The sequence below is a fragment of the Apaloderma vittatum genome, unplaced genomic scaffold, assembly GCF_000703405.1.
Source record: "Apaloderma vittatum isolate BGI_N311 unplaced genomic scaffold, ASM70340v1 scaffold41419, whole genome shotgun sequence".
In the NCBI taxonomy this organism is placed as follows: Eukaryota; Metazoa; Chordata; class Aves; order Trogoniformes; family Trogonidae; genus Apaloderma; species Apaloderma vittatum.
Genome location: NW_009735482.1, coordinates 24,438 through 46,338, shown reverse-complemented (window position 1 = coordinate 46,338; position 21,901 = coordinate 24,438). Strand labels below are relative to the sequence as shown.

General features: G+C 45.8%; 1 protein-coding gene across 1 annotated transcript in view; it reads left to right on the top strand.

Moving 5' to 3' along the window:
- The window catches only part of SLCO3A1 (solute carrier organic anion transporter family, member 3A1), a gene marked incomplete at its 5' end in the record, with an annotated part of 111,012 nt that overhangs the window by 88,491 nt on the left and 620 nt on the right, over positions 1-21,901 (top strand). Inside the window, 5 exons of the mRNA XM_009876581.1 lie at positions 7,231-7,395; positions 9,249-9,447; positions 10,341-10,479; positions 14,627-14,802; positions 17,596-17,660. Of these exons, the coding sequence (XP_009874883.1) occupies positions 7,231-7,395; positions 9,249-9,447; positions 10,341-10,479; positions 14,627-14,802; positions 17,596-17,660 (744 nt within the window). The remainder of the gene's footprint in view (positions 1-7,230; positions 7,396-9,248; positions 9,448-10,340; positions 10,480-14,626; positions 14,803-17,595; positions 17,661-21,901) is intronic.

Below are 21,901 nucleotides of genomic sequence, written 5' to 3'. Positions count from 1 at the left end.
GAAAATTTGTCAGTAAAATTAATTTCTTCATCCTTTCATCTTTGTTACAAGGATTTTCTCAGGTTTGAGGAATGGGCTTGTCCCATGATACATCCGTCTGGATAGTTCTGTGCTTTTGTCATGGACTCGTCAGAGCACCTGCTCCTGGCTACTGAGTTTTTGTAATGGGCTCTGGAAGTTTTTGCAGGTTTTCATATAGGAAAATGAAAGAATACGGCGTGTCCGTGCTGCATGGAGGGGCAGCAATTCAGCCCAAGGATGGTGCTGAGCAAGCTGAGTTTCCTGCACACAGGGAGGCCATGAGGGGATTCCTGTGAGCATCTGTTGCTCATTGAAGGAGAGAACTTAAATTGCCACATCCATATGCTTCAAAGTGTTGATTACATCAGGAGGTGCTGCGTTAGCCTTCTTGTTGCAGGTAACCCCATTTCAGATCAGTCAGTATCCCAAGAGTCTCTCTGAGCATGGACTTCTACAATTTACATCACAACAAATAAGATGAGAGGGTGACCTTTTTAGTTATGCCTTTGAGGTTGTCACAGACGACACCGTCTCGGTAGCTGACAGCTTCTTTCAAGTCCCTTGCCACTATTGTCACAGCTGGAACATGGTCAGGAGTCGTGTTGGCTGAAGTGCCTGCCTGGAGGAAATGGTCAGGCACATACCGCAAGGAAAGGCAGAAGTGCTTCCTCGCTCGTTCCTCGTGAGCAGTGGTTAAGGTGATGGGTTGGATCTTGCTGTGCATCTACATTGTTTTGCCAGCAGCTGAAATACATTATGTGCATTGCTGTGTGCTGAGACCTAGTATCCTTAATCTCTGTCCTTTGGGGAAATTTAGACTATTTAGCCTTTTTCCTTGGATAAAACGGGCTAGTAATTACATACAGAGGTTAAAAATATACATGTGCCTGCATAATCACGTTTTCTGTCCTATCATAGGCTTTGGAGTTTTCGTGTGTTTGCGCAGATTAACAGCAGAGGATGTACCCATATGTAGGGTAGGACTGTGGGTGGAAATGCTCATCAGGGTTTGTATGGCCATAACTCTGCATCCTTTTTAGCAAGTGTTGCCTCTGCAGCTTGGTCCTGGGCAGGTGTGTGCTGGGCATGAGTCCCTGTATGGGAACATCCATCTCCTGTGCACAGTACGGGGAGGAAGAATTGTTTCTCTGAACTGATTGTGTGAACACGCTGTGTATCAGTGGTGTATCCTCAGACGCTGGACTGAGTCTCCTTTTTGGCTGTTGAAGAGATTTAGTTATTTTTTTATTATGTTTTTTCCAAACATTGCTGAGACAGCTGCAAGTCGAGTGGGCACAGCAGGAGAAGAAGCAGGGTGGTCCCAGCTGGGTCACGGCTGTCACCTAGCGACATGGCATGGCTGGCACGTGGGAGGATGCTCAAGACACCACAAGATTTGCTGAAAGGCAGTGACATGTAGGGCTGGGTGAGATTCCATGCCTGTCTCTAGCCTTAGCATGCAGAAAAGCCAGGGCCAATGTAAAAGCAACCCACTCAAAGTCTTTTACATCTCTATCAAGGTCTAAACAGAAGGGAGGGCCCAACTTTTGGGCAGTCGTGGCATCTCTTCATGCGAGGTAGCCAGGAAGAGAAGCATCCTTAAGACGAGCTTCAAACTTGAAATAAGACTGTGCCTTTGAACGGCACAAGGTGAAGAGACAATCAGAGGCAGCAGAGGCTGCAGGCAGCTGCCCCATGGCACCGCAGCACAGCGGGGCTGGCGGCTGCACAGTGGCTCAGGGACAGTCCTGGGAGGTACTTACCATTGCTAAACTGACATATGAATGCTGTGCTGCTTTACCTGACTGGTATTTCAGTTAAGCAACACAAATCCATTTGGGAGCACGGGGAAGTGAGGGATTAATAGCAGAGAGAGGAGGGCTAAAAGCTGCCATTGCTCTTTGCTCTCAGCTGGCAGCCTGGCAGGGTTGTCCCAGCCCTGCACTCGCAGTATGGGCTGTGAAACTACTTCAGGCGTGGGTTGCAGCAGTCCTTGCTGTGCTAGGGGCACAGCTTTGCTTTCCTACGTCTGGTCTGCTTTGGAGACATTTCTGCTGTTCGGGCTAGAGATGATGCTCAGCTGTGTCAGGACACTGGTGCCCTCTTGCTCTCGCCTGTCTGGCATCTGCCCTCCCTCTTGGTGTTAACACGCTGCATCTAACCTGCCACCTGCTCCACGACGTGCTCGGAAATATTTTGTTAAAATCACTTTCTTTCTTTTTTTCATATGGAAATGTCACTTTTACTGAATTGAGTGGTCAGTTCTAATGAAATTTGGTTTCAGAATGCTTCCTTGGCTTTATCTTTAACACCCCTGAAACATTCTGCTGTAAATGCATTTTGTTTTGCAATGATTTAAAGCAGAAATTCATTAAATTCTGCCTGTCTGCCTAGCAAGAGAGATTAAAAACCTAAAAGGATTGAAATTGATACAGAATCCTTCAGGTTGGGAGAGAGAAGCTCATTTGAAATGAATTAGAAGAAAACTCACAGTGGAATTAAATGAATTTCAAAACTGCAAATTCCCTAAATTTGGAAACATTTTGGTTTCTGTCCAGCTTCATTTCCAAGAGGGATGTACAGCTGACAGCTGTCTTGTCTCCTGTTTAGTTCCTTCCTGCTCTGTGTACCAATCTGCTGCATACCTGGGGAGGGAGCTGCTCTGAATCCTAGATTTCTCTCCCCAGAAGTGCTCTTTGGGAGCAGACCCACAGCACTGTCAGAAGCTCACAGCTGTGCGGGGGGTTCCTGGGCCATGGAGAGCCTGTAGTCTTCAGATGAAGCAGGATTGAGCAGGATTAAGGTCTAATACAAGTAGTTTTAAATTCACAGCTCTAACAAGCCATAGTGACAACCTTTTGGAAAGGGCTTCATCTGTACCTTCATTCATGGCTACAGCAGCGAGTCTTTGGCCCTCATCCAGATGGGTACCATGACCTTAATGCTGGTTTGGATTTGGGTCTTGGCTCCCTACCAAGATCTAAAAGGCTTGCTGTGAAATCCTAATTGTAGATAACGGGGAGGCAGCTGATCATAAAAAGCTCCACATCCTGGTCCTGTCAGTCTCTGAGTTTCTTTTGGCTTGGATTTCATGAGGATGTGGGCTTTGCTGGCAGGTTCTTGACTGTTTCAAAGCCAACATCCTTGTAATCAGAAGCTTTGATTAAATCAGAAGTCTTCAGCCTTCACAGAATCATAGAATGGACTAAGCTGGAAGGAACCTTAAAGATCATTTAATCCAACCTCCCTGTCGTGGGCAGGGACGCCTCTCAACTAGATACGGCAACACATGGGGAGCGAACGGAGATCAAACCCACGACCTTGGTGTTATGAGCACCATGCTCAAACCGACTGAGCTAACTTTGGGGCAGAAACTGAGCAGCAGCTGAGGGCAGGCAGAGTATGTCTGTCTCCAAGAGGATACTGTGCCTTGCCATGACCTCCACAACACGGGAGAATGAGGCTTATGTGCCCCTCTGAAATCGAGCAAAGGTGGTTGCTGGAGGCAAGATGATAAACTGGAAGGACCTGCGTTCCATCCATGAGAACACTGCTGTTGCTTTAAGCTTGTACCTGTCAGTAAGACTCTGTGACATAGGTATAATCCTTTTCCTTCATATTCTTTGTGATACAAATTTTGCCAAGACTACATGGACTTCAGCTTATTAAACTCATCTGATACATCTTCAGCATCTCTTGCCTTACCCATCTTCTATTTTCTAGGAGCTACCTCTTTCCAGGAAGCTTTTTCTTCTTGGTGCCTGCACTGTTTTCTTCACTCCTTATTCTTCCAAGCCAGGTGGAGATTTTACTTTTTATTCTCTATTCAGATCTGAGACTTGCTGCCTACGTTGCTATTAGAAAGTAGTATTTTGGCTCCACGCGACATCTCGCCTCTCCCTCGCCACACTGTCCTAGGTGGACTGGGCTGTAAACCTCCCTTTAGTTTATTACTTTGCCTTCTGTGTTCCTCATCTTTACTGCAAATTGAAAACATGACTCCGTAGGGTGCTCCAACTTGAAAAAGGGGCCTTCGTGATTGCAATGTTCTGAACAATTCATTTCAAGTGCCAGCATGATGATTATAGTTTGTCGTTTCTGGAGAGTAGTTAAACCTCATGTAATGAGCTTGCCAATTATCCCCGGTACTCCCCAATGTTTAGTGACAAATCAAAGCTACTTGGTGCTCGTACGTGTGTTTGCTTGTCAAGCCCATGACCTGTCACCCACAGCTGTCCCCACAGCAGGAGATAAGGAGGATGATTGATGCCTTGGCACGGGTGTTGCTTGGGGTGTTCAAAAGTGGGAATTTGAGGGATTGGCAGAGCTTTGGGTCCCTTCCAACCTTTGAATGATCCGATGACCTGCGCTGCATGTGGATGATCTGAAGAGTTGGGTTTTAAGTACTTCAGCAGTAGAAAAGGTCTAATGTTTCTTGTTCTTCTCATTCTATCTCGCCATGACATTGAGAATCACTTTTCTGTTGTCGTTTCTATATTGTCTTGGATACATTGGGATAACGATGTTAAATGAGCTGGTCCTACTGAACATGGGAGGATGAGTCTTTCTGTGCCATGTCTGATACAGCTCATGGGTTCTCCAAGTATATTTTTAAAACTCTTTTGAATGCAAAAGGCATTTTTTCCATTTGCCAAACGGGCTTCAACCTCAGATCTATAGCTCTAAGGTGCTGCTACAAAGTGTGCAGCTAACCTTTGGGCCAACAAGGTACAGGGTAACGTTTATCCTGACTTTGCTGGGATTGGCTCCAGTGAAGAAGTGCCATCCTTAGCTGTTGTGTTCCTCAGGGCTTTACTGTCCCCAGTCAGACATTTTCCATTCCCCCTTTGTACCCAGCACCATATGCCAGGCAGCTGAAAGCACGTCACTCTAGTCTACTGAGAGATTTTTAAACTTCACTGCTGACTTTTAATCTTGTTCCCAGAGGTATTTCGCCCCAAGAACTGAGATAGAGAAGGCAGCAGCAGGTGTCAAATGATTCATCTTAATGGATGGCAGTATGAAGATGAAAGGATATTCATTTCTGTGGGGATCCTCCTGTCACTTCCCTTAAAAAGTGGAAGGGAATGAGCTGGCCCTGGCTGAGGAGATGATGGAGGCTGCCAAGTATTGCCTGCATTGCCCCTGCACTCTTTGCACTGAGTTTTGTGTTCTGCCCTCCAGCTGGTACAGAGCCCTGTTGCAGCAGAGGGTGGTCAAACATGCAGTGGAGAACAGGATCTTCCCAGAAAACTCACAGGCAGGCACACAGGGAAGAGAAGCACCAACAACGTGATGAGACTGCAAAACAATTGCTGTCCATCACCAAGTCCAAAGGATGGATTTTGACCTTGGTGATGCATGGTGGTTGGATGCCAGCCTTGCCAACTTCAAACAGAACATCAGACGTCCACGATTAACTCCCTTCTGCAAAACACAGGGAGTCACTGTTATTATTTGGTGGATAGTTAGAGGTAGACCTGCTTTTGTATTGGCCCAAAGCTGCATCTCAAGGAATCCATTAATCTCAAACAAACTGAACTCCAGAGGCACAACGGGCGTTAATACCTTAAATATGGCTTTTGAAGTTCACTGCTGCCAAGTCTACCTTTACATTTTCCCTCCTTTTCCTGGCAAGAAGAGGAAATTCTGTAGGTGGCCACCAAAGAACTGAAGGAGGCAGCAGGTAGCTTCTGAGGTCTGTCCATGTCTGAATCCCCCCAGGCCCATTCCTCCCTCCTAGTATTTTTTTCACTTTTTTTTCCTCTTATGCTATAAAATACTATGCCTCCTGCACCTTTGTTATGTTCAGCAAATCCTCAGGAAGCAAGAATTTTATACAGTGTGAAAAACCATTTGTGATATAAAGAGACCAGAAGCTGTGGAGTGGCCCCTTCCAAAAATGTCAGATCAAGCGTAATTACAATACTTTTCCACCCTCCCCAAAAATGAACCAAGGGGACCCAAGCAGAGCCTTGACAAAGAGCTGTGCATTCGCTTGCTGAGGCCAGTGCAATTAGATTTTACACCAAAAAAAAAGCCCTAGGGAAAAACAGAAGCTAACATCAGAGAAAACTGTAACCTGCCAGACCCCGCTACACCATAGGGGATGTGGGGGATGGATTTTCAAAATGCAAATAGGGGTCCATTGAGGCTTCACTACACTTCAGTAAGGTAATTTTCAAACTTAATGATTTTCACATTTAATTCAGGGAGAAATTAGTCATCAGACATTGAGACAAAGCAAAGCTCTCTTCTGTAGTGGGATGCTTTCCTCTTCAAGCTGTGTTATCTCGGCAATAATTAAAATGTTCGCTGAAGTAGAAAATGTGCTATCTGATTCATTAGCCAGATTTCCCTTTGTAAGGTAACTCTTGTTTGTTTATCAGAAATAGAGACAGGCTTGGAGAAGAGGACTCTGGGCACTAATGATTCAGGAGGGAGGAGCCAAGGGATCAATGAAACTAAGACAAGGGTGTGTGCATCTCGCGCAGCAAATCGCTCAGCTTGTCCTCTTCCACCTTTGCAGCCCCCAAGGCTGGTAAGGTCTGTATGGAAGGCGTTGCTTGGCTGGCAAAGCTCTGGGTTGTGGGAACACACAGGCCAATGTGCCTGTCCCGGGCATGAGGTCCCTTATGCCCATGAGTGGCCGTGCCCTCAGGCTAAGCAGGAGGATTTCAGCTTGCACTCAGATGTTCTGCAAGTGAGCCAGTGTTATGTGGGAGTAAGGAAATGAAGCAAATCTGCTTCTGAAGGAGAAGGTAAGGCCAAGTGTGAGCTGGGTTAGCTCATGTCTGGAAGCTTGGAAGGATTTGTGTAGCACCGAGTACAGTACTCATGACACCCCTTGGCTGGCTTAGTGTTGCTCATGAGAAGCAGGTAGGGAAAAGAGAAGGAGAAAGAGATTACTAGAGTTTGTTCCCTTCCCCAGTGGGGAACAAAATCAGTATTGGAAAACACTCATCCTTTACAAAGATATAATGACAGGTGACTTTTTTTGCACCTTGAGGAATCTGCATCTTTAGATGATGCTGTTCTGCTGTTTCACTGTGTTCTTGTGTTGCCAGATTTTCACCCAGCTTGTCTGTACAGAATAGAAAATCAGTCCTAATCTGAAGTGAGTTTCTCCTGCAGGAGAGCGGCAAGGCACCTCCAGCATCTTGAGCAGAACCTACACAAAAACACCTCTCCCTTTTTCTTCTTTTCTAGTGATCCCCAAAGTAACTAAGCACTTGCTCTCCAATCCCGTCTTCACCTGTATCATCCTGGCAGCCTGCATGGAGATCGCGGTGGTGGCCGGCTTCGCCGCCTTCCTGGGAAAGTACCTGGAGCAGCAGTTCAACCTCACCACCTCATCTGCCAACCAGCTCCTGGGTGAGTAACCACAGGGGCCACCAAATCGCCAGCATCCAAATGCATTTAAAAGTGTACAGCATGGTTGGTCACCACGAGTCTCACTGGTTAAGCTGCCCAAAAAGTGACCTGCCCAACATTTAGAAATGTATCCCTGAGTGGAAGCACTGTGGTATGATACAGCCAGGTTATGAAAGTCTGCGATGTCCCTGAAGGACGGCAGAAATCCCAACCAAACTAGACCATTTGGTTGCCCAAGACTGCAGATGCTTGCCGAGCACCAGGGCTCCCCATCGAGCTGCTTGTCTCGTGGTCCAGATATCGCAGAGTTCTCCAGCCCATCTCCATTTAGGTTAGGAAGCCTGATTTCTCCTGCTAGTCCCTCCTTTCCTCTTGCACTGGAAATGACAGGATTGCAATCCCTGATTGCAGCTGCCTGAGCTAGTGCAACATGGTTGTCTTTCAAATGCCCCTTCTCTCTGATCGCGCTATGCTGCTGCAGTTTCCTATATATATATTTCTCGATATTCATTCCTTCCTTGTCAGGACACTGATGCACTGTCAGGATCTTCATTCATTTTCTCCTGCTGCTCATTCCCAAGCAGGCCCAGCAATTTGTTTATGACAGCCGTTCTCTCGGCAGCACCCAGTTAAGATATCTGTGCGTTGATCTTGGATGACCTGCAACCACAGCTCGCCAGATGGGCAGCTGGCAGTGATCTGTCAAATACTGGGACATCATGAAATGGGTGGATCTTAATATCAAAATAAGGAGCTTGCAAGCTGCTCCACTGACAGTTATTTATTCTTCCACTGACATCTTCTGGTTTTGGCCTCATTTTCCAAAAGAAACAATTCCCTGCAGTCAATCTCACCTCCCCCAGTGACACAGGAACGCACTGGTGAATTTTAATAGGATTTGACAGAAGGCCAGCCATCTCAGAGATGTTGAGCTGTTCCATCTTTCCTGAAAATTAAAGGATTGGCAAAGGAAAACAACTTCACTGTTGAGCCACTGGGAGAAGGAAAACCACCCCAGTGTGGGAGATGCCTGGGCAGTCAGTGTGTGCTTACGGCTGGGTGGTCAGCACAGAGGGAGTCACCTGTGAGCCAGAGCACGTCCTGCTTCTGACCTAGCAGTGGGAAAGGAGGCTTTGATGCATTCGTAGTCCTCACAGCTACTTGTTTAGTTTAAACAAAGTTGCTGCCAGATTTCCATGAAAAACATTAAATTTATGGGAGGCCAGAAACGCCAGGATTTGGATGCACTTCTAAGTCTAGCCCAGGTAGGTAAGGTCTGGATTGTAACTGACAGCAAAGGGATAAAAGTGAACCCAGATGAGCTTAGTGCAATAATGTCTTTCTGTGCCTGGGAAGTGAGTCACTTCTGACAGTGATTTTGCATCTCACAGTTTAAGAAGATTCTTTGAGGGACACTTCATATTTTCAAATGCGACTATTGCCTAATCTCTGAAGATCAGACTGCTGTGAAGTACACCAAGCAGGGCTCAGCCAAAGTGTCTCAACACGTTGGAAAATTCTTGCCTTTATTTGTCTGCCAGCTGTTGCAAGAAGCATTAGAGATGCTACTGCTTAGGTTAAGGTGGGCCAATGTCAACACTTTTGGCACTTCTCTCAAATATGGACGAGAATTGGAAGAAAATCCCGGTTCCTCTGTGAAGGACAGCATACCTATTTGCATCCATTCCTCTCTTTTTGGGCAACCCCAGCTTGGTGCTACTTCAGCAGTTGGTCATTAACAAGGTTTCTCAGTGCTAGTGAGTAGATTTCTCTGCTGGAAAGTAAACAGCTGTAACGGCGTGGTTCACTGAGCCTTGCTCACACTTCTTGCTAACTGATTTTTCCTCTTGCAGGGATGACAGCAATCCCATGCGCATGTCTGGGAATATTCCTGGGTGGCCTCTTGGTGAAGAAGCTCAGCCTGTCTGCTCTGGGAGCCATCAGGATGGCCATGCTGGTGAACCTGGTGTCCACAGCTTGCTACGTGTCTTTCCTCTTCCTGGGATGCGACACAGGACCTGTGGCAGGGGTTACTGTTCCCTATGGAAACAAGTAAGTCCACAGAGAGTTTCAGGGTCTCACACAGTCTTACCATCAGAAATGCCATGTTACTGTGTTCGACGGGCAGCCTTCAGGCAGTGCTGGCCTTTAGACAACCCTATAGAACAAGCACATAGAAGGCAATTTTCTGTAGGGCTCTTAGTAGGCAAAGTTTTTGTGCCACTCATGAGAGTTGAGTACATGCAGCTGACAACTGTGTTACTACAGTTGATCAATCCAAAGGTGCCATGCCCGATTCTGCCCCCATGACCACCTACATAGCATTGGGTCCACCACTCTGGTTTCTCCTGGCACCAAGGGATGTGCAGTGCTTTGTACATTTATTTAAATGCCTGAGGGAAATTCATAGAACCAGGGTTTAGATGTCTGGAAGTTCAGATATGGTGAGGAGAGAGCATGCATGGCTCCAGGTCCATTTTAATGGGAGAAATGAGGCACACAGTGCCCTGTAGCATTCGCAGGACTTGGAGAGAGTTATTTTGTATTGCCTTTTCTGGTGCTTCTCGGTATGCGGTGGTGACTCTTTAGAAGATAAGAACTTCAGACTCTGAGCTCCTCACAGTTACTGTTCTAGAAAAATGCAGAGCAATCCCCACAGGATCTCTTTGGTTTTCCTTGAGGCTTCTCATTGCGGTAACAAGGCAGCCCAAGCCTCACATTAGATTCCTTGTTGTAGAGGGATAGGGGCCACACCATTTCTGTCCCCAAGGAGAGGGCTGTAGCCTGTATTTCTTAAAGCTGGGACCCAGATAGCCTACCTACTGCTTTTTGTAATTTGTTTGTCTTACCTACCCCCCTTCAAAGCCGTCTTTGTGTGGCAACGATTGGAAAAGCTGGCTCATATTGTCACACTACCCACCAATTTCTTTCTGTTTCTCTTACAGCTCAACTCCAACCTCATCTCTGGACCCATATTCCCCCTGCAATAACAACTGTGAATGCCAAACTGATTCCTTCACTCCAGTGTGTGGGGCAGACGGGGTCACATACTTATCTGCCTGCTTTGCTGGCTGCAGCAGCACGGTGAGTGAGCTTTCCTTGGGACCTCTCATCTGTAGGAATGATTCTGTGAGCATGAGTGAGTGAGGTTAGTAAGTGTTTGGTAGAGTAGCAGTGATTGCACCCCCAAAACTCATGCTTCAGATGGGCCTGAGCTGCTGTCACTTTTCTCTCTGCTGCATAAATGCCTGCTGATTCCAGCGGCAATCTGACATGGTCACCCACAGAGCGGGAGGAGATTTTCCCTCCTGCTCCTTCTCTGGTCTTTCTCCTCAGCACAGAAACAAGGAACAGGAGAGGAGATCTGCTTGGTTGTCCACTGGCAGAACCCAGAACCTGCATGAGAGCTCACTAGCCCAGGCTGTGGGACTAGCTTCTCTTTTCTCCTTCAGTCTCTCATCTCACTTCTCCACCTGCCTGTATTTTCCCTGCCCAATCCTTTTTATTCTTTTTCCTCTTACTGTTTTCCTAAATTGATTCCTAGACACATATGACCAGATCCTGGATTTTATTCACTCTTATCTGAGCTTTCCTCGCACTCCTCTTGCTTCTCTCTCTTTCCATGCTTTGCTGTGAGGCAATGACAAGAGCAGTTGTCAAGGGAGCAGAAACTCCATCTGGACACATTCTACATTTTTCAGTTCTCCATATCTAAGAGTTTATTTCCTTTAGGAAACTCTTAAAGACCAAACCATTTCAATGTAAGGAAGTTGTGGGGAATTTTTAACAGTATCTTAAAAGCCTGCTTTTCAGGTTTTTTTTCACTGCTGAAATGCTAATATGTTCTGGGCTATGCTGAAGATGAAGGCCTGCCCTTCCCATGGGTGGGAACTGTTGAAGTTCCTGCAGCTCTTGCTCCCTGCCCAGGGCTGTGCCAGTCCTGCTGACCACTGCTACGCTGCCTGGCTGGAGCCTGGGGGAGGTCACCCTGGTCACTGTGACTGTTCGTAGCTGCAGGGACATCAGTGCTCACCACATGCTGTTATCCATCCATCCTTCCTTTCTGAGGAGACATCAAACCTCCCTTCCTGCCCTAAAGAGACAAACCGCCTGCGAGTGCCGCTGAGCGGAGGTGAGGCTCACTGCTGGCAAATGCAGCCTCACAGCACGAAAGACCTGATAGCTCGTCCTGCCTAAACCTCTTCTTAATTCTCACTCCAGCCTTGGAGACATAGGCATCCCTTTGAAATAGCAGTTTTAAGGTGCTTTCAGCAACCCCACAAGTGACTCTCCAAGTGTGTGGCACATGAGAGGGTGTTACCTCCAGCCCTCCTCCTCCTCATCCTCCCAACAAGAGACAAGTCAACACCTGGGGCAGCAACACGATTGTTTTTACAAGAAGGCAGCTTGTACAGGGCACACAGAACAGTGTCTCATCAGTTCACCAAGTCCTTAGCAAGAATACAGCTGGTGTGGTCCATGGCTGGAGTGCAGGAGTGACCTCCTCACCCTGTGGTTCAAGGCAAAGCTCTGGCTCCTCTGGAAGGAGCACGGTAATGAAAATTCAACTCTGCCCCTTCGGTCTGCAGCTGCCTGACTTTTTGCTCTGTAAGAGAAAACCTCAACGAAAACCTCGCTCTCTCTCACCCTCTCTCTTACACATTCTTTCTTATTTTCATCATCGCCTTGGGCTTCTTGTCGTCGCTTTGTTTGGTGGGTTTTTTTTGCAGTGATGTTTTGAACGCAAATTAGTGAAGCAATAGCATCCTCTGAAAAGGGTATTATGAAGAATTATGGACCAGTTTGGCCATGCAATGGCCCTGAGGCAAAGCCAAATTGCCATACCAGGTTTTTAACCCATAATCCAGGTAATGACCTGTCTAGAGGGTCTTGTGAATGTTATATGCTTGTGATGAGCCAAGGGTTGCGTTTTACTGGGACATAAAATTCTCTGAATGCTTTATTTAACTTTACTGCATTGGATGTTTCTAACTGCCTCTCTCCACTTTTCCTCGGTGAACAATTTCTAAAAGCAATGTGTAGCTCAGATTTTTTTTTTCTTTTTCATTTCTTCTCTCTTACTGAGCTGGTTGCAGAGGTGCACCTGCCCAGAAAACCATAGGAGTATTGGTGCTAATAGGCAGAGCTTTGGCACCCTCAAGAGTTTCTTTCTCAAGCCATTCCTGGAAGTGACCCTTGTGTGTGAAGCCTTTGACTGTGAATCTTTTTGGTTTGATGCCTTTGCTTCTCACACCGTTTTGGCTGGAGGCACATGAATTTCAACCTGGTATTACCATGCTGGCATCTCACGACTTTGCACTGAAGTACCAGCATGCCCCTTCCCTGTTGGATCCAGAGTTTAATAAAAAAACCCCAAACAACTAATAATTAAAAACATGGTTAATTTGCATAGATAATTACCCTAAACTCAGGATGCTGTTAAAAGTGCAAGCTCTGCATCTGTGCAGCTTCACTTGCATGTGTAAGATCTGGGTGTGCAAGCTGCTGGGCCTTGGAAGGCTGTGATAATGTGGGATTGCAGACAAGGGCATCTGTAGCAATTTGGCACGAGTATCAAAAAGTTGCCTCTCCACAGGACAAAGGCAGAACTCCATCTTTGATGTTTCCTTGTTTGATGTCTGTGAGTTGTACTGTGTGTCAGTAATAAAAGATCAAAGATCTCTCAGGTGAGGATGAGGTGAGGTGCTAAGCAAGCAGATGTAGTTGGTACAAACTGCTCACTCTGCTCTGGGCTAGCACTCTGGTCCAAAATTTTAGTGCAAGTAGGTATTTTCCTGGACTTAGATGGATTTTAATCCACAGGGCTGTGTCCAGGCTGGTTGCTATCAATGCAATGAGTAAGAGCCAGGAACTACAAATTCCTCTTGTCTCTGTGCAAACACCACTGCAGTGGTGCTAATTGTCACCACCTCGTAGCCTTCAGGTGACAGCTTCTAACTCACAGCACAGGGATTTGTTGTGTTAATTATTGCTTGCCAGCCAGAAAGGCACCTATATGTCTATTCCAGCTCCCCTGGAGTTCTGCCCTCTGTGCACTTATTTGGAAGAAAATCATTTGACACCTATGCAGAAGAAAGAGATTGGTTCAGAAAGGCTGGACTGATATCCCAATGGATCCTTATCTTTGGAGGCAGTGAACCAGAAAGTGTATTTTGGTATGGTCGTAAGGGGATCCCAGCAGAAAAGCAAAGAAATTTCTGCTCAAACGTGGTAGAGGGGAAGGCGAGGAGATTTAGCTGTTTTTCAATATATTTTATTTTATGATGCTACTCCTCTTGCAAACATGTGACCTGCAAACCCAGCAGGCAAACTGATGAAGACAAGCCATGAATCATTTATGATTGTTTCGTTCTGTATTTGTTAAGGGATTTCTTGGTAGTATTGTGTGCCTTAATTGCACTGACATCCCCCCACTCACAAATTCAGGAGGGCGAGGTGGAAAATCAGAAAAAAAAATAAATCCCTAAATCTGTGTCTGGCAAACAGAGCTTCTTTTCACAACCTGCACTTGCAGGAGAGACTGAGGCAAAATGCAGTAATTTCGCCCTCCTTCTGATCACATATTGATAAAGTTTATCTCGCCTGACTTCAGCTTTTAGCTCAACACAAATCCCTCTGAACCAGATGCCAGTTACTAGCCCCGTAGTGTGCTTGAGTCCGGCAGGGTCTATGCTGCCAAGCTGTGATAGTTCAGCTCCTGATGAGCTGCAGGATCCGTCGTGGGTGGCTCCTTCCTGGGATCGAGGGTGCCAGAAGCAGGCACCGAACCTGCAGCCAGGAGCTGCGGATTTACCTGCTTTCAATGTGCTTCAGTTCGACTGCAACAGCCAAGGGGATGGAGGTAAATAAGAAAGCAATTAGAACCATAATTTGGGGATCTTCCTTGTCACAGGGACACAGATCGTTTCTTTATTCTCCTCCAAAGGGGTATAACTTGGTAATAATTTCGTCTCGGTGACATTTATGGGAGAGACTTGAAAGGAGCGGAAGAAAAGAAACAAGCCAAGGGATGGCTTTCCCTTGCTGGTAGCATGCATCAGAGCTGACATACTTCTGAAATTCTTTCCAAAGCCACTTCAAATAAGCTCTTAGGAGTTACTTAATTGACCATTAGAGGGTTCAGAATTGCTGTTGGCAAGCCCTCATTGCAGAGGGCAGGTGGTGGGGACTGCGGCTCTCCCTTCTCCTGAACCCCTGTGCTCCTCTGCAGAACCTCAGTGGCTGTTCGTGCCTCACCTCGGTACCTGCCCAAAATGCCACCGTCGTTCCTGGTAAATGCCCCAGCCCCGGCTGCGAAGAGGCCTTCTTGACATTCCTCTGCGTGATGTGTGTTTGCAGCATGATCGGGGCCATGGCGCAGACGCCGTCTGTCATCATCCTCATCAGGTAGGACCACTGCCAGGAGGAACCGGTGAGCTCCACGGGGCTGCTCTTGGGGTGGGAGCAGGGCTGGGGGGACCATGGGGTGCTGCTGGGAGCTGCAGGGAGCTGAGGGTCCCACATAGCTGCTGTCCTCTGCTTTTAGTCTGCACTGGCTGTCCCCAGATCCATGACTTTGGACGTAACTTCAGCTCAAGGCATCAGAAAATCCTCCTTTGACTAAGCACTCCCTGGTGGAAACACCTTGAAAGAGCTGCCCATATTTTCAGAAGATTTGGAGCCTCCTCAGCAAGTGAGGAGCTATGGGCACAGGCTTTCTCGTATGTTACTGCCTTTCCATGCAGGCAGGAGTTGGGGATGTGAAAGCCTGAGCAGTCCTGCCCGAATTTCAGTCCCGCTCTTTCAAGTGTTAATTAAATCATTTTCTCTCTAAGCCTCTATTTCATTTGGCAGCACCTGGTTCAGCTCTGCCATGGCCCCACCAAGTTCAGTGCCTACAGTACCGACCTTCTAGAGAGAATGCAGGAATTGCTTGAGTACGGCTTTGGTAAAATGGGAATGATCATCCAAGATCATCCCTGCAGGGATGCTGTAAAGAAAGGTGGCAAGCTTGTACTTACCAAGCCTGGGATTAGCATGGAAAGGCAAATACAGATGTACAGCTCCCAGTCCAGGCAGTAAGGACATTAAAATTGCATCAGGAAAGGGGCAGAATTGCAGCCCCGTATTCTCAGCACATAATGGCTTAATAAGATACCTTTAGAGGTGGCCTGGAGGTCATAGAAGCTACAGAAAAATGACAAGCTGTGGCAAAGGCTAGCTTTGGCTAATACCCCCTGGCTAGAGTTTAGCTTCTCTCACCCTGGGCCAAATCCGAGGACAGAAGGAACTTGGAAGTCTGAAGGACATCTCTCAGTTGAACCCGTACAAATAGGCAGACACAAGTAGCTTATTCAAATAACTGACCTTGTGTTATTTCTAGTCACGTGAAACACTTCACCTTATGATATACGTATATATCTAAGCCCACGTTTATCCAGAATTACTTATCTGTCCAGGCTGTCACTTACTGAGAGTAATAACCAGAGGCATAAATAGCAGATCCATTCTGCTGCCTGGAAAATTCCAATAAAACTCAATCAATAAGGTCTGTATTAGAAGCACACTCTTGAGTGGATCTTGGGCAGAACAGCTCTGTGAGGGCATGTATCCCTGCAGGATACAAAATGAGATATTCCACCGACTAGTTCATTTCTCTCTTTGCATCTACAGTAGCTAAAGGGAAATCAAATTTCTCATGATAAATATTGTGGCAAAAGTAATTTGAAGATTGAAGAGTTCTTTGTTCAAGGGAGCTGCCAGCACCTGTAGAATTCTGAATGGAGACATCTTGGTGTCAACTTCAAATGAGATAGCCAGCCAGGAAGAAGAATATAAGGGAATAAGAAAAGTGAAGGGAATATTAAAAATATTCAGCTCACAGCTGTAGGAAATAAACATTTCACACATCCAAATTAGGAACTACGCTTCCCTCAGAATCACTGATAGCTAACAAAATGTATGGGAAAGAGCTCTTCACCATATAACACCTCATGCTCTCTTGCACCTACCATCTTGGATTGCTAAAAGAAAGTTTTGGCGTATGAGTGTGTCCCTGGAGTCCATGGCAGTGACAAATGGTATTGGCAACTCCTGTGGTTAATTTAAAAATTAACTTCAGTGTTTACAAATCAGAGGTCTCGTCCAGGCAAGTCGTTTGGTCACTGCTGCAGTCGATGAGAAAGGATGTCTCCAGGTGGCAACTTTTACTCGGCCCTAAGGTATGGGGCTTGACTTTGGTCTTGAATACAAAAAGGTGAAGCAATGGTCACCACCACTGATTAAAAACCGACGGTGAATGTATTTATACAGAGGATCACCACTGCCACTGGGTGCCACTAGCAGTGCTGCCTGCGGGCTGCTGTGAGGAGCTAACGGGAGAGGCAGCTTAGGTCTCCAGAGTTCCCCTGTGTGATGAATCTGTTCATATGAGGATCAGTGTCCTGCTTTCCTGGCCTTTATATACTGCAGGAAATAAAATGCTATTACAAGACTTAAGACCAAATTAATGATTTCTGGAATTCCAAAGGCTTTGCTGAGCCTACCCCAAGAGGATGACTTTAGCCAGTAGCATCCTTGAGCTAAGCGAATTAGAAAGCCATGAATTATTATTTTTAAAGCACCTTTGAAGGATAACGCTAATGCGATAGACTGGGTTGTGTTCATAGCAGAAGGGAGCACAACCGTTGTCTTCCCAGCGTAAAAAAATTTCCTATGCTAAATTCATGCCCATGAAAACCAGCCTTCTTGAGCATGTCCTCACTGGGAGGCTTGATTTTTCAGGCTGGCAGAACCTGTTGGTCAGTCATTCTCCCTTCTCTTCTTGTTCCCCATAGCCTGGGAAGTCTCAGAGGAAAAACTTTTCTCTTCCACCAGTTCCCAGCATCTGGAGCCTTGAAAGCATGATGGGGAGCTTGTAAATGATGATTTACTGGGGGTGGGAATTTCCTTTTTTCCCGTGCAATGACAAGATTAGCTGTAGTTATTAATGACTTAGCTAAATTCCTGAACCTATCACCAATGCAATTACTTCTGGGACTGTAGGCAGCTCAGGCGAAGGGAGAAGAAAAACCCCGTTAATGACTTTTTCAAGAGGTGGTAGTGGCATCCTGGCTGACAGGACAGAATGACCACGGGGTGTGTTAATCAAAGCAGAACAACAAGAATCGATTTCACTCTCTCCTTCCCTGCTCCCTACAGAACCGTGAGCCCCGAACTCAAGTCTTACGCTTTGGGGGTGCTTTTCCTGCTTCTCCGTTTGCTGGGTAGGTACAAAAATTTCATGTCTTTCTCTCCCATCCTTTCCTCCCTCACAGAAAACTGTATTTTTAATGTGCAAAAGCTGATTTCTACTCCATGCAGTGTTGTGGTTGCCATGAGTGGGGTCTGACGCACTGGGGGCCGAGCCCTCTCTCTGAAGGATACCTCATCAAGGCCTCTGAAGGCACTTTGCCTGCCATTTGAATTGTGCTAATGGATGAGAATGCAGTGTTGTGTGAGAAATGGTCATTTCTGCCATGGTCCCACGCAACCAGTTACTCTTCTATAGCTGTTATTAACATGTCAGCAGCTTGCAAAATCACTGCTGTGTTGCATATTGCTGAAGTAGAGAGATACGTATTTTCATCCTTCTTTGAGGGATGAGACCTGTGCTATGTGGTGTGTTTGTCCCTTCCTTCGGGTCTCTTGGAAGGGGAAACAGTGAAGTGAGACAGGCTGAGTCCTTGTATCCTCCTGTGTGTTAATATCCCATTGAAATGCGTGTGCCTGTTCCTCTAGACCGGTATGTGTTTCTCATGTATGAATTAAAAGGAACATGCTGGGCTGTTATTCACCTGCTTCTTGTTTCTGGGTGGAGGTTTTTCTCCTCTTTTGAAGAGATGGCTCGTGTTTTAAGGCTTCTATATTTCAGCTCATTAATCTCAGTGATTCAGGGAAAAACCTTCTCTGGTCCATCACTGCATAGATCCATCTCCTGCATGGGGTTTCTGCAGGTTGTGGAGGTGGAATTTATTTATTTTTTTTAGCAAGGCACGGGCAGTACCTTCCCTGCATGACCCCCCTCTCCGAGGTCTCAAAGCAATGAGCGGGAGAGTGAAATGCCATTTCCTCGGCTGCAGTAAGGCGCTAGGAAGTAGGGGACCAAAAATCCAACAGTACCATACATTGCTTTGAATAAGTGACCTCTTTTATTTACTCATTTTTTCAATCGCCTTATTCCCCATTAGCTGGAAGGACCAGTTTATGATAAAGCCAATTGAGATTTTCCTTGCTTTTGGGGAAGTAACTGCAGTCATTCAGAAAGCTCTGTCAAGCAACGTTATCCCGAGCTCAGACAGCTCAAAGGGAAGCTCCTGGGTTGACTTGGGTCAGCTCTGGTTCAAGCCTTGCAAAGACAGCATTTTCTTTAGCTGTTGGGGCTGCTCTCAGGTTTTGGCCTCTCTTCAGCTTTCGCTGGCTGAATGTGGAGTGTCAGCAGGCAAGTGTACCAGGACGATGGCTGTGGGCTGTTGTTTCCAAAGGAAAAAGTCCTTAAGGGGGGAGAATTTTTTCTTCTCAGAAACCTCCTGAGATAGTGGCATCTTGAATTTCTCCAAAACCACACGTGGACATGTATGCTTAAGTTGAATAGATCTTTTTATTTTCCTTCTAAAACAGAAGCCGTAGTAAGGCTTTAAAATCAAATTTTTATATCTTGTTCTGTCACTAAGGAGTTCCCAGGAAATAAGACACATCAGCAATGTAGCTTGAGCCCACAGAAAATGAAGAGAAAGGCACTTTTCAATATGAGCAAGGGTATCCAAATTTTGCCCCTAACAACCTGAGGTTTGAGAATAGCTTTACTGATTTATTTTAAAAGCTTTTCAGTTCACCTTTAAGCTTTGGCTTGAGAAGAGAGTGATAATAGCTGCTCCTTGAACCAAAGGAGGATATTAAATACAGGAGGTATGAGACCCGGAGGTGCAATCATGGCTAATAGATTTCAGTAAGACAGAAGTAGCTTTTTTATACAACCCTACAGTTTCTGCGATGAAATATATATATAGTGGAAATTTTTGCAACACTTTGCAGTGAGAAGTAAAACATGATTGAATCTCTTTAATATTCACTGTAATAACATGAAACAAGACTGAATTCGCCCAGTATCGTCCTGGATGTATCATCTTATTCCATAGCAATTCTGCTGTGAGAGGGCAGCGTAACAGTGTCTTCATATAAGAGTGTTACTGCGGTTTCTCAGAGAAGAGAGTAAAATGATGCTGTTGGAGCCAAAGGTTTGGAATGGAAATGTCTGGAATGGCAAAGAGTTATTTTACATTTGTAAGATCCCAAATGAGTCCTTTCTAGATGGTGTTCACCAGGCAGCCTAGCAAAGCCTCTGCTCAGTAAAGCTCTTCCTTTTGTGCTTCCTACAAGCCCATGTTGCTTGCCTCTCTTCTTCCAACATGACAAAAAACACAGCGTTTCTCTCTCAGAAGGACTTTCCAATCTGCGGTGCAGCCCTTCAGCTCCCATGTCTCAGAGGGTCTCGGCACCGAGTTGTTCCTGGGAGTCTCTTGCCCTCTCATGTGGTAAAAACAACCAGAAATACACACTGATTCCTGGAAGTTTTTCATGTATTTTTCTCCAAGGTTTGCACATCTGTGTCTGCAGCTACACGGGTGTAGTTTTGGAGTTCAGCGAAACAGGCCCTTTCTCAAGTCTTATGAGGGACCGTTTCCAGGCCAAATTATCTTGCAAACCTGAAAAGCCAGCTGAAGCCAGCAGATGGGGATGATAGCTCTCTCTCAAGTTCAGCCTATCCATCTCCAAAGCTTTGTATCAACATGTCTCAGCATGTTAACAAGTAGGGGCTCACACCTCAAAATTATGATCCGAAATGCAGTGTTTTCTTACTCCAGAAAGTGTTTGGCTCCTGCCTCCTCGGTCACCGCCACATCTGGATGTTGCCTCTTTAGGTGACAATCCAGCACCAGGAGTGCAGCACTGGGCACGCAAACTACAAGCAGCAGCGCGATCTTTTTGCTTGTTTCTGGCAGGAGCCCAGCTGAATTTTTGAATTCCAGGTTGTGGTTGTCCACAGATTTCAGAAAAAAAAAAAAAGCAACAAACTAAAACCACATCTTTTTAACTTAGAAGCTGAATCAATCTGGAATTTCCCCAGTCTGGAATTTCCAGTCATTGAAATGACAAAGAAGGACCTGGCGCTGACATTTTTTCCAGAATATAACGAGGTGTTTAGATGTGATGACTGAAACTAGTGTTTCTAACAAGAAGATTGTCTTGCTTTTCTATCATCTGTTTGTATTTACTGCATTTGTACTATTAATGACTGGTTAAAGTGAGTACCAAAAGCCCATATAGCCTTTCTTAACTCCTGCATTTATTATCATGTAAGGAAGATCAAACAAAATCTGAAGAGCACTAGTCCTCGACAAAATAAAATAAAGCGATCTCAGTTACCGCAGGGAACAGTGAAGACAACCAGTTTATTTGTAGTCTTAGGATATATGTCATGAATGTCACAATTTTATTCATGACAAGCTGAAGGAACGTATCTTTTTAAGCGTGGAAATCCAGGTTAATGATGAAACTGGCTCCAAGATTAAACACTTCTCTGTCTAGAAACCACAGCTCTTGTGCCTGTTTGTCTGCACGCATATTTTTAGAGTCTCAAGCATCACGCCTACGGATGCAGTGACACTGTCCAGGGTATGTTGTGCCTACCTGCTCTTGCATTTCAGTAGATGCGATGCTCTCCTTTGATTGCTGCCTTATCCTACAGCAGTGGTTTTATTGATCAAGGTTTTTTCCAGGGATTATCTGATTCCAGCCTCCCCCCATAAATATAGCAGAAGGAAGAGAAATAGTTTACATGTGTAGAACATCCACATTTTCTTCTGAGCACTGCACGCTGGGTGCTGGCTGGGCAGCGCAAAGCTGGAACGTGGATGTTGTAACCACCACTGGGGTAATGTGGAACGGGGGCCCTTTGCAATATCTTCGTAGGATGGGGGAAAAGTAGAGAAGAAAAACATCACCTTTATTAGTTAAATGAGATTGGAGTGATTGCTTTGCTTTAGGATTGCAGCTCTGCTGGCATGCTGTGATTAAGAAATGCTCATCAGTACTTAGCTGCAGTGGCTGTGGGAGAATCCTGCTGTGATAGATTGTTTAACAGTGCACTGAAATTTTCCCTTCTTCTCAAATTTAATCTTTGGTATTTATTAGAGGCCATTGTTTATGTTTCTTAGGCCCAGACAAAACCTTCTTAAGTGTCAGGGAAAGGTCCAAAACTTGACCTCAGCTGATCACAGGCTCTGAACTGGAGTCCTGCGGTAGGTGAACACCCCAGAGCACAGAATTGTCAGTATCTAAACAGAGAGCAAGCTGCAAGGCTGTCCTCCTCCTCTTTTACCTCTCCACTCAGTCTCGTTAGGCGAATGAGAAGCTTAATAAAAGCCACTTCAACTTAGTAAAATCCTTCCTGCATGTTGATACCAGC